The following is a 13,229-nucleotide window of genomic DNA, read 5'->3' as shown; positions in this document are numbered from 1 at the left end:
CTAGACCCAGTGGCTTAAACTCACACTGGGCACGTGTGGGTGCATGCCCAAGATCCCAAGAGGAGAGTGGAGGAAAAGGGATTGCAGCATGGCAAATTACCCCTGGGGGGTGATTTCTTGCTTTCTGTCTCTCTGTCTCTCTCTGTCTTTCTGGCGAGCACACACACCCTATAGCAAAAACCTCTAAAAAAAAAAAAAAAGGTTATCTCCAATAAAATGGTTTTTATCAAAAGACAAAAAAAAAAATGCTGGTAAGGATTCAGAGAAAGAGGAACTCTTGTACACTTTTGGCAGGAATGTAAATTAGTAGGGCCATTATGCAAAACAACATGGCTGGTCCTCAAAGAGCTGAAACCAGCCCTGCCCTGTGATCCAGCAGCCCAGCTCCCAGGCATGTCTCGGAAGAGGAAGACGAGTGTGTGGTCGTGACAAGTGCACATCAGGGTGCCTCGCTAGTCACATGGCCAAGGCAAGGAAGCTACCGCAGTATCTATCAGTGAACAAATAGCTAACAATATGTAGTACATTGTGTACTGCACATGCGTGTGCGCGCACACACACATACAGTGGAATATTGGCTCAACTGGAAGGACCTGCTCAATTTAAGTGAAATGAGCCAAGCACAGAAAAAGAACCACGTGTTGTTATTAATATATGGAAACATGTTTTAAATAACTTCATAAAAGTCAGGAGTTGGAAAATGACGACTAGAGGCTGGGGAAGATGGGAAGGACAGGGAATCGCAGGGTTTTGATGAATGGACACAAAATTATAGAGAAGAGAAAATGTCTAATGTTATAAAATACAGCAGGGTGCAGACGGTTAATAACGAATCGCCGTGTATTTCAGGGTAACTAAAAGAAAGGCTTTCCACTGTTTCCAACACGAGGTATTGACACACGACCGAGACAGCGGATAGACTCGTGACCCTGATTGAATCCATACACAGTTTATTTCTGTATTGGAAAGGCACACGGTACCCCACAAATACATGCAGTTATTACATGTGAAAACAAAATGTGAATGAGGTCGTCTTGTGGGCCAACCCTCTGATGGCATCTTCTTTTTTTTTTTTGGAGAGGTTTTTGCTGTAGGGCGCATGCGCTCGCCAGACAGACAGAGACATAGAGACAGAAAGCGAGAAATCACCCCCCAGAGGGGATGGCCACGCCGCAATCCCTTCTCCTCTATTCTCCTCTTGGGATCTTGGGCACGCACGCACACACACCTGGTGTGAGTTTAAACCACTGGGTCTGGGACGCGAACCGCGGTCGACTACATGGGAGTCCAGCGACATAGCCATTATGTTAACTGCTGGTCCCCTGATGGCATCTTCTTGCCACGGATCCTCAGGACCAGACAGGGCAGCTGATGCTGTAAATCTGCAGGGTGGGAGTCCAGCCTAGTCTGGATGTTCGGCAACTTCCCCTTTCAGTGAGAAGCTCCTCACGTTCCATATATAAAACCGTATTTCTTATTGCCGTATTTGAATGGTATTTACTACAGAAATCTTAAGTTCAAAAACACTTAATATTTAGTACTTACATGTCTGTAGATTAGCTTACGTATTTATATTTTGTTAAGTTTGAAGGCAAGTAAGATGTGTTATTAACCCTTTCAAACTTACTTTTTGACATTAGAAATAATAGGATGATTACTATAGCTCTGTATTCTTAAATCCACACACCACACACCACACACACACACACACACACACACAAGATTTTGGCCATAGGGTATATGTGCTCACTAGAGAGAGACAGAAAGAGAGAGAAAGGGAAAGTGAGAAATCACACCCCAGGGGCAAAGGCCATGCCACGATCCCTAATCCATTCTCCCTTTGTCATTTTAAGCATTCACGCAGATGTGCCCGCCATGTTTTTCAAGTTTCTGGGTCCAAGACTCCAATTGCACAGTCAGCCTTATGGAATCCAGTGGCCTTAACCGCCATGCCACCTGCTGGCCCCAGGCTCTTAAAAATATAATAAATAATTTACAGAGAAAATCATTTCCTAACCAGTAACTACTTACTCCAAAATTGGTATGGTTTTCTGGTTATTACCAAGAACTGTCAGCTAGCATATATAACCTCACAGGTTAGTTTGTTTCTGTTAAAAATCTCAGTCTCTAAATTACTAGTGTCAGTATTTCAGTGATTTGGAAAAAAAAATAATTTATTCTCAGAGACCAGCAGTTAGTGTAATGGCTATGTTGCTGGACTCCCATGTAGTTGACTACAGTTCGAGTCCCAGACCCAGTGGCTTAAACTCACGCCAGGCACGTGTGTGTGCGTGCCCAAGATCCCAAGAGAATAGAGGAGAAGGGATTGCGGCGTGGCCATCCCCCCTGGGAGGGTGATTTCTTGCTTTCTGTCTCTCTGTCTCTCTCTGTCTTTCTGGTGAGCACACGTGCCCTATAGCAAAAACCTCTCAAAAGAAAAGGAAGAAAAGAGAGAAGAAAAAAATAATTTATTCTCAACATCTACTTAGCTCTAAAATATTCATATTTTTCCAAAACTATTTATTTTCCTAACAGTTTCTTTATATATATATATAACTTTCACTGTGGAACAATTTAAACAGAAACAAAAATTGGTAGACGTACCCTTTCATCTTCTTTTGTAATAGGCGCACAGGGTCAACGTCTGTTTGAGCCTCTTCCCCACTATTATTCTGAAACAAATCGCAGATTGCATATTATTTTAATCTTTCTTTTTTTTTTTTTTCAAGAGATTTTTGCTATAGGGCGTGTGTGCTCACCAGAAAGACAGAGAAATCACCCCGCAGGGGGGATGGCCATGCCATGCCCCCTTCACCTCTGTTCTCTTCTTAGGATTTTGGGCACACATGCACACACACCTGGTGTGAGTTTCAAACCACTGGGTCAGGGACTTGAACGATGCTTAACAATGTGGGAGTCCAGCGTCTTAACCACTACGCCACCCTCTGGTCCCTATTTTAGTCTTTGTAGACTATTTAATTTCATTCTGTGCTAACCTTTCTGATCATTTGTTAAGTAGATGCCAAGTGAGGGTGATTCTACAGAAGGGTTATCTTGAAGTGTTTGTGGTTCTTCATTTCACTGGGTTTTTTAGTATTATTAAAATGCCAGGAGAGGGACCAGCAGTTGGCGTAGTGGCTATGTCACTAAACTCCTATGTAGTCGACTGCGGTTCGAGTCCCGGACCCTGTGGCTTAATCTCATGCTGGGCGCATGTGTGTGCATGCCAGAGATCCCGAGAGGAGAATGGAGGAGAAGGGATTGCGGCGTAGCCATCCCGCTGGGGGGTGATTTCTTGCTTTCTGTCTCTCTGTCTCTCTGTCTCTCTCTGGCAAGCGCACGCGCCCAGGAGAAAGTACTATTACTAGCTGTCCTTATTTTCTCATTTCACTCTGGTCTTCAATTATGTATGAAGTGAGCGGTATTTATTTATTCTGCAGCAAAAGCGAGGCTCACTAAAACATTCTTCCAGCTGTGATGGTATGATGATGAGCTCTCACACATCCAAATTAGTGCTCGTCTTCAAAGTCATCACCTTGGCAGGTCATTTATGTATTCCAGGGATGCTGCCAGTTCACAGAACCACACTGGAATGCCTTTTTTCCTCATCGCCTTTGGAAATTCTTTGGGTCACACAGAAAACCAGGCCTCATGACCTGGGTGAAAACCGACATCTAACCAAAATAATCTTAATTGATTTCAGTCATTTGTTAATATGCTTGGACTTCACTTGATTCTGAATTAAAAAAAAAAAATTAAATCTCCTTATGAGGAAGTTTGATTTGGAACCAGACGTGCCAGGAAAAGCAGGAGGTGCCAGCTGAATAACAGAGCATTACAAGCCAGGCCTGCAGGACCAGAGAGCCTGCAGGCAGCAGAGCGTCCTGAGCTCAGTGCAGGACGGGAGCGTGCGGACCCTGAGTTACAGAGGGTACCGAGTGGGGACAGGCTGTCCTCCATGGGGTGTGTCACCTTGGAGCCTGGTCTCCTGCTTTACCCCAAGCCCTACTTCACACTGTCCCAGTTGAGGATACTCATTACCTACGTGAAGACCCCCTATGCTGGTGGGTTGCCAGCCCCCCCTGGCACCCAGCACACTGCTCCCCTGCACACGTGGCCACAGCTGCAAGCAGGTATTGTCCCAGCGGTTCTTTCACTTCAAGTCCTCTGTGATGCATTCAGTGGAGCATGTGTGAATGGCCGGTGGCCCCAGGCCTCCAGAGTAGAAGAGAATCCAAGGCAGGGGACTTCATCTAACATGTTTTATCACCTGTGACGTCTAAGGGCGAATAAAAACCCTGTCTCTACTGTTGGATCTAAATGACATCAGCTTACAATCAGATGAGCCAGGGGAGAAGGCAGGTACTCCACAGGCGAGCCTTCTGTGTCCCCGTGAAAGCTGTGGCACGATAACCACCAGGTTCTGTCCCATGTCGGAGTGTGAGCACACAGCACTGTCCCTGCCTCACAGGAGCGCATGAGCGACTCCCTTTGCATGGACCTTTTGGCGCGCAGTCAGCCTAAGGATATCGCCCATGCCTGTGTTCGTCTCTGCCCGGATCCAGAAGATCCCTCCACCTAGCCAGCCCCCTTGGTTAATTCTGTTTGGCCAAACCGAAGAAGAAATTCAAAAACTCTGCTTGAAAATCCTACAGCTTTCTGCTTAGAAAAAAGTGAAGCTGACAGCCCTGCAGAGCCAGGTGGGAGAGAGCAAGCACGTCCCCCTAGAGCCAAGGGCACCAGGCACAGCTGCAGGATGAGTCTAGGGCATGCTTGAAGCTCTGACCTGCTCCCACCCTGGTAGAGTTTCCCAAAGAAGGCAAAGGAAAACGGTCTTTCCTGTTTGGTGTGAAGAGCTCAAGAGGACAGTGGAGGAAGGAGAGGCCGACAGCCCCTGATGACTTGCCAGAAACCAGGGGCTATGCGCAGAGTTGAGGCCTCACTTAGATCCATTTCTTCCATGAGAAGGAGGACGAAAGGACTTGACTTCCTCCGTAGGTTCAGGTCATGAACCCTGCTGCAGGTCCAGGCTGCAGAGCTGCAGAGAGATCCCTCATAGAAGAGTGTTCCCTGCAAAGGCCCCCTGCCCAAGGATTTCTGATGCCCACCCAAGAGCCTCACAAACCTCAGATCCAGACAAGAGTCCACTCATGAAGCCAGTTACCAAGAGGGGCAGATAATTCTAGAAATACAAGAAGGACGCATGCGCTCGCCAGACAGACAGAGACAGAGAGACAGAAAGCGAGAAATCACCCCCAGGGGGGATGGTCACACCGCAGTCCCTCCATTCTCCTCTTGGGATCTTGGACACGCACGCACATACGCCCGGCGTTAGTTTAAGCCACCAGTTCTGGGACTCGAACCTCGGTGGACTACGTGGGAGTCCAGCGACATAGCCATTACGCTAACTGCTGGTCCCGATATCTTCGGATTTCCAAAAGCTCATTTTCGTGTGGAATTCTTTGGAAGTTAAATAAGCGTTCTCAAACAAGATGTTACTGTGACAATACTATTACCTTGACATTTCCATGTCTCTGATGAGTAAGTAGGAAAGTATAACTACGATCCGTTACTGAAATACTTTTCAATACTAGGGATATTTCCCCAAGTACAGTGGCCTCCACCTAGTCTCAGCTACTTGGGAGACTTAGGCAGGAAGTTTATGAGTTCCAGGCCTGCATGGGCAATGTGGTGAGACCTTGTCTCTAACGATGACGATGATGATAATCATAAGTGAAATTTCTTAAAGTTTCAAATAATAAGCTATTTTTAATACATGGCAATGTTTAGTAGAGAAATATATGCTTGCTTTTAAAAAAAAAAATCTTGGATTTTTTTCCCTCCATCTTAAAAACTAGAACAATAGTAAAGATGATAAGATTGTATCAATTCTGTCTCCCAGGATTATAGAATTCTGAGCTATTGGGACCAGCAGTTAGCATAATGGCTATGTTGCTGGACTCCCATGTGGTCGACCACGGTCCCAGACCCAGTGGCTTAAAACTCACGCCGGGGGCGTGTGTGTGCGTACCCAGGATCCTGAGGGGAGAATGGAGGAGAAGGGATTGTGATATAACCATCCCCCCTGGGAGGTGATTTCTCTTTCTGTCTCTCTGTCTCTCTCTCTTTGGTGAACGCACGCGCCCTTTAGCAAAAACCTCTCAAAAAAAAAAAAAAGAATTCTGAGCTATTATATGCTAATACAGTTGTATTTTGTTAATTTTGAGAATGAGCAAAACCATTGCATGTAAATAAAGATGAATTTTATTATAAATGTTCTCACGCCTCTAGTTTTTAAGAAAAATGTATTTCGTGGAAGGTTCTGTGTATGTTCTATTATTTTTCATTCTATTTTCTTTAATAATTTCCTTTTTCTGGCTCTAACATGTGAACGCCTTAAGATTTGACACATTGACATTGATAATACTCTTTGTAACCTGTGAAAATGGTAACTAAAAGCTCTCTGGATTGTAATGACTTAGTATCAGACATACTGTTTTCCCTCAGTGAATTAATGGGGAAATTTTCTTGGCCTATGCACAAAAGCTCAGTTGTATGTATTTTCACTGTGCATTGTAAAGTATCCTCTTTTGTTTTGACATTCTCAAATATTTCTCATTTTTCCTTCGAATCTCAATATTTTGATGTAAATTGTGTGACTTATATGAAAGATAGCTCGATTACAGAGGCAATTCCGACTTCATTTTTTCATGTGAAGTATATAATACATTTGTGGATCGAACCCTTTAATGATTTCTACTACTTTATACACACAGCATAAATATGAGATGTTTACATGTGTTGAGTTGTCAGAAAAATATATCACGACTTTTCCGACAACCCAGTATTCACTCATATTTACTAGTGAGACATGTTGATATAATATGTAAATAATTGGATATTTATGTTTTTATATTTCACTTGACAATCATCTAATGTCTATCACCAGAAAGAAAGAGTCCTCTTCTGGTGAAAGTTAAAGAATTGATTAATGTTGGTTTTTATCATTTCATGCTCAGAATCTTAAAAAATCGAAAGTACTATGGAAGTGGAAGAAATTTCATTCCAGGTGTTTTCACAGTTTTATTTTTTATAGCTTGTAATTTTTTTTAAACTTTATTTGGCTATAGTATAAGTTGACTACAGGAAACGGACTGTAATGTATCATTTTTCATTCCATTGAAAATACTGTCACATTTTAGAATGCTCGAATACATTTCATGAGACTGTCATGTTATCTGTGAGGTCTTACTTAGGAATGCAGGACAAATTATATTTTGTTCATGAAGGGTTTACAGGCATTGCAATTGACTTAGGAGGTACCTTACAAATAGACCAATGAGCAATTAGAAATAAGCCGGGTTTGCTTCATTTCTTTCCCTTTAGGCAGAGCTCACAGTTGGGAGACGAAAAAACATTTAGCGACTCATCATTGCTGGAAAATCTTCAAAATAATCACGTAAGCCACATCAAACCATGCTCTTCGCATTAACAAGTAGAAGCCAATGAATATTCTTAGCCATCTTTGTCATTTATATGGGTTTTTTAACTTTCAGGATTGTTTTTGATAATTAGCAAACTTCATTACTGCTAAATCTTTTTATGAGGCCAACGTGAATTTATGATGGTTAGAAAATTAATTTTGATGTTATCAATCAATATTATGTCTATACAGAGTAGTTTATTTTACGTAAGTACAGAACTTTTTTTTTTTTTTTTGAAGAGGTTTTTGCTATAGGGCGCATGTGCTCGCCAGAAAGACAGAGAGAGACAGAGAGACAGAAAGCGAGAAATCACCCCCCGGGGGGATGGCCACACCGCAATCCCTTCTCTTCCAGTCTCCTCTCAGGATCTTGGGCATGCACACACACGTGCCCAGCGTGAGTTTTAAGCCACGGGGTCCAGGACGCGAACCACAGTTGACTACATGGGAGTCCAGCAACATAGCCATTACGCTAACTGCTGGTCCCAACAACATTCTTAATAGTAGACATGAATTCTATCTATTACTGCTGTATCAAATGTTTAAAGGAAAAGGGCTGAATTCTGTGTTGACGTCCCACAGCCAACCGCACCAATCATATGTGAATTTCTTACGATGATGGCGGTCTGCCACACCGCAGTACCGGAGCGAGAAGGTGATAAGATTATTTATCAAGCAGCGTCTCCAGGTACGAATGAAGTCATCGTGAACTGTCAATATGGTTCTGTGGGAGATCGTTTGGAAATTTGAGATTGTCTAGAAAAAAAGGCCATCTAATTCGAAAAAAGGAGATAGCCAAGTTGTATGTTTCTTAGCTAAAAAAAATCGTATCTGCTAATTAAGAAAAGTTGGCTTTTAGAACTAAAGGTACATGTGCTATTCGAATGCATAACTTTGAATATGTAATATTTTGGGTCTATGACCTAAGTTACCTGGGAGTTGGAATAACAAGATTCTCACAAGCAAAAATAGTACTTTTTCATGCACTCATAATCATTTCTGCATTTATAAATAACTAAGAATCAGCTATTAGTCATAAGCTGTTTTTGCACACAGCAGACAGGAAAGGGAGGACTTAATTTGCCTAAAAATGTTGCATTATCAGAAAAGTCATGATGCATTTTTGTACTGAAAAACACACCATAACTTTTCGGACAGTCTAATAGTGAGCTTATATGACTTTAGGATACCAATTTTGCTTTTTTCCTTTTGACAATGATAATCAGGGAACCTGTGCATTTATTTGAGGAAAGTATTGAAGGGATTTTACAAAATATTTACTAGTACATTTATTAGTAATTTAATATTTAGATTAGATTTTATACCTGTTTTCATTGTATTGGGTTGTCAGAAATGTCATGACGTATTTTTTTTCTGTTTTTCTATGCAGAAATGCATCATGACGTTTTGAACAACCCGATAAAATTGTCTAGTCAGTTTGATGATTGTAAAATTCTTAGGAGAGAGGGAGCACACCTTGCAAAACTTCACAGTAAATGTTTTTAAACTGTATTCTAAACCAGCACTTGTGCTCTGTCACCATGTCCTAAATTCCAAAAAGAAGCATAAGAATTATTACATCTTACACTGTTAGGTTAGAAACTGTGCAGATGTCTTCAAATTCTGTACTCTAATCTCAGCAATGAAAAGATTTTATAATAACATGATGAAAATAATTAATATATAATCAAATCAATTTATTTAAGTCCATTTACATTGAATCCTCAGTGGTCATACTACATTCATTTTCTTTAACTTTTTAGGAAAAAAGGATGCAATTTAAGGCTTTGTAGAGAATATTCTGAGCTAAGAGGGTACATGTCACTTACTATTTTTAGGAATGTGTGACTAAAATGAGACTTAATATTCAGAAATATGACTCTGGGGACAGTGTATGTCTCAGACACTGAAGCTGAGTCTCCTTTTTTGGTATCATAATTTCAAAAGAAGTGGGTTTCAGTAACAGGGTTGTTATGGTTTGACTTAGAAGAGGCTGGTCCCCATCAGAGTTGGCTACTGGCTCTCTGCCCACGTCCGCTTCCTCAGTGCTTCCCGAGTCATGCTGCAGGCCCGGGCCTTTGGACTCTCCAGCCACCACCATCCTGAGTGTGCAAAGAAAGGTTCCCTTCCTCACCAAATCACCGGACTCTGGGATTTCTCTTAGTATTTGTGTCATGGACCAAGGCAAGGGGCCAGGATGAAAAGAATCTTGAGTTGCAGAGAAAAGTAGATTGCATGCATTCATGTATTTCTCTCGTAGTTGGCCTTTCTTTCTCAGCATGAATGTGTCCGCTCCCCCGTTTTCTTGACGCAGATGAAGGCGCGTTAGTCAGAGCAGCCAAGCAACTGAATTTCGTTTTCACTGGAAGAACACCAGACTCGGTGATTATAGATTCAGTAAGTTATTTATTGCTGAGTGTCTTTTTAATTTTTTATATTTTTTGCTATAGGGCATTTGTGCTTGAGAGAGAGAGGGAGGGAAAGTGAGAAATCACCCTCACAGGGGTGGGCCACACTGCTGTCCCTGCGCTGTTCTCCAGTTGGGATTTGGGGTATACCCACACATGTGCCCAGCGTGTTTATCAAGCAGCTGGGTCTGGGACTCGAACTGTGCATTTGACCATGTGGGATCCAACCAACTTCACCATTATGCCATCAGCTGGCCTGCTAATTTTCCTTTTAATTGAAGTAAGACATTTGCATAGCTTTGAAGGTGAAGTAATACCAAAGTGCTCAAGAAAATGGAAATTCCTTATCTATTTCCCCCTTGTAGAAGCAACTTCTTTATGTACTTTTAACTATTTCTTTGGGTGTTTATGTATCTTTTTATTTTTTTAAAGGTTTTTGCCATAGGACTCTTGCACTCACCTCACCAGAGAGACTGAGAGAGACAGTGAGAAGGAAAGTGAGGAATCACCCCCCAAAGAAGATGGCCATGCCACAATCCTTTCTCCATTCTCCTCCTGGGATTTTGGGCACGCGTGCACATGTGCCCGGCATGAGTTTCAAGCCACTGGGTCCAGGATTCGAACCATGGTTGGTCATGTGGGAGTCTAGCACCTTAACCAGCACACCAATGCTGGCCCCAGCATTTATGTATTTTATGTTTCAGAAAAATAGGTGGTTAATGATACATGTTTGATTCTAAAGTTTTAGATATCTACTAACATTTTATTCTGTTCTGTTAAGTTTGGTTTGATAGCTTGTGTTTCACCAGCTCTTTTACTTACCTTTCTCCATACTCCCAATAATGTTATATTTTAATTTGGGGTTAAATGAATGAGCATGTGCAATCTTTAAAGGAGTGAGACCTGAATGGACATTTCACAGAGGCATATGTAAGAATGGCCAGTGAACACATGAAGAACCTTTGTTAGTCATCAGGGTTATGTAAATTAAAACCACTGGGAGATACCACTACACGTCCACCAAGAAAGCTAAAATTAAACATATTGACATTAGGGCCAGCAAGTGGCATGGTGGTTAAGGCGCTAGACTCCTACATGGCTGACCATAGTTCAAGTCCCAGACTTGGTGGCTTGCTTTCTCACTTTTCTTCTGTCTCCCTCTCATCTCTCTCTGGTGAATGCACAAATTAAAAAAAATAAATAAAATTAAATAAAGTAAAAAAAAAAATACTTTGATAGTACCAAATGTTAATGAGAATATAGAGCAAATAAAACAATTGTATATTGCTAATATAAGTGTAAAGTGGTACAATCCCTTTGGAAAACCTTTTAGAGTTTTCTAATAAAGGTAAACTTTGACTTGACGCAGTGATAATAGTACTTGGAGATGCCCAGAAGAAAAATGAAAGTTTCTGTCCACAAAAATACTTGGGACAGGGGACCAGCAGTTGGCGTCATGGCTATGTTGCTGGACTCCCATGTAGTCAACCGTGGTTCGAGTCCCAAACCTGGTGGCTTAAAGTCATGCCGGGCGCATGTGCGTGCATGCCCAAGACCCTGAGAAAAGAATGGAGGAGAAGGGATTGCAGCGTGACCATCCCCCGGGGGGGTGATTTCTCGCTTTCTGTCTCTCTCTCTTTCTGGCAAGCACACACGCCCTATAGCAAAAACCTTTCAAAAAAAAAAAGATACTTGGGGCAGAATATTTGTAGCAGCTTTTCTCTGAGTAGCCAAAAACAAGCCACATGTCCTTCATAGTAGAAAGGCTATTGACAGTGATATAGCTCACAATGGAGTAAGTGAAAACTAAGCAGAAAAGAGTGAGTTATTAATTCAACACCAGCATGGATGAATCTCAAAAATGTTATGTTAAGGGGGAAAAAAAGACCTGACACAGAAGAGTGCTTCTTCTTTCATTTCATTTATATGCAACTTGACATCAGGCAAAAGTGATTTATGATGACAGAATTCAGAACAGTATTGTCTCCGGGCAGGGCAAGATAGGTTAGAAAAGGGCACAGGGAATTTACGGGGTGGTGGGAATGTTCCATATCTTGCCTGGGGTGGTTGTCCCACAGACCCTACTTCTGTCAGCTTACACAGTTTTAAGTGCACTGGACTGGAGATTTGTTTATTGTATATAAATTCTGTGTCCTTTCAAAATCATTATTAAGTGTTTTTATTACAGCTGGACCCATATCCTGACATCGTTGTATTCCGTGATTGTTTTCTTTTTTTTTTTTTTAAGAATTATTTAATTTTATTTATTCATTCATTTAATTTGATCAGAGAGAGACAAAAGAGAGAGAGAGAGAAGAGAAGTGAGAAGCAAGCCACTAGGTCCCGGACTCGAACTGTGGTGGGCCATGTAGGAGTGTCCAGCACCTTAACCACCACGCCACCTGCTGGTCCCCTCACTAATTGTTTTCTAAAGATAAATCCTCTTCCTTTTTACATTGCTTCACTCTGTGTCCATCACTACTCGTTCTCCATACCTTCTTAGAAGGGCTCCTCACAGCGCTCACACATGATAGCCCGTCTGTTGGCTGTCCTTTCCTTACGGTGTCCTCGAAGCCTCCATTGCCCTGTCTGGTTTTATTGGGATTCTTTTAGTTTTCTTCTTTCTCAGACTTTTTATTTCCTATATCTCAGACCTGAGAGTTAATCATTTCCATTCTGTATTTCAGAAGGGAAAATTTGTTTGGGGACTCTCAGACTTTTTATTTCCTGAGAGTTAATCATTTCCATGCTGTATTTCAGAAGGGAAAATTTGTTTGGGGATTTTTTTTTTACTATAACATTTTGTGACTAGGTTTGATTTCCAAGAAACCTAAGCTATTTCCAACTGTATAATCGCATATTCCTTTTTTTCATAGCTGGGGCAGGAGGAAAGATACGAATTGCTCAATGTCCTGGAGTTCACCAGGTAAAACGTCTTCTCTTTGATTTATGTGGAAAAATTAATTTGTTTATGTTTATTTTTTTTGTCTTCTAAATAGATCAAAGTAGGAAAGTAAGCTTTGTTTTTATTGAAATAAATTCATTTAGACAAAATTTTACATTAACATCTTCAGTATATCCTTTGCCATATCTGTAGTCAAATTATTAACAGCTTTTTTCACAATGTCCCATTGCAGTTTAAAAATCATTTGAGAGCCAGCAGGCAGCACGGTGGTTAAGACACTGGGCTCCCCCATGGCCGACCACTGTTCAAGCCCTGGCAACTTGAAAATCATGTCAGGTACATGTGTGAGCGTGCCCAGAATCCTGAGAAGAGAATGGAGGAGAAGGGACTGTGGCATAGCCATCTCCCCTGGGGGTGATTTCTCACATTCCTG

At 41.7% G+C, this 13,229-nt stretch overlaps 1 protein-coding gene across 4 annotated transcripts in view; it reads left to right on the top strand.

The window, feature by feature from the left end:
• The window catches only part of ATP8A1 (ATPase phospholipid transporting 8A1), a 281,662-nt gene that overhangs the window by 125,049 nt on the left and 143,384 nt on the right, over positions 1 to 13,229 (top strand). For all 4 annotated transcript variants that reach the window (XM_014590421.2, XM_014590424.2, XM_014590422.2 and 1 more), the window contains 4 exons: positions 7,387 to 7,459; positions 8,066 to 8,171; positions 9,798 to 9,880; positions 12,768 to 12,817. In XM_014590421.2, coding sequence (XP_014445907.1) covers positions 7,387 to 7,459; positions 8,066 to 8,171; positions 9,798 to 9,880; positions 12,768 to 12,817 — 312 coding nt within the window. The remainder of the gene's footprint in view (positions 1 to 7,386; positions 7,460 to 8,065; positions 8,172 to 9,797; positions 9,881 to 12,767; positions 12,818 to 13,229) is intronic.

Source organism: Tupaia chinensis, unplaced genomic scaffold (assembly GCF_000334495.1).
Source record: "Tupaia chinensis unplaced genomic scaffold, TupChi_1.0 Scaffold000442_1, whole genome shotgun sequence".
Taxonomy (NCBI): Eukaryota; Metazoa; Chordata; class Mammalia; order Scandentia; family Tupaiidae; genus Tupaia; species Tupaia belangeri.
Note: the sequence above shows the minus strand (reverse complement) of the source record. Positions and strands in the feature narration are given on the sequence as shown.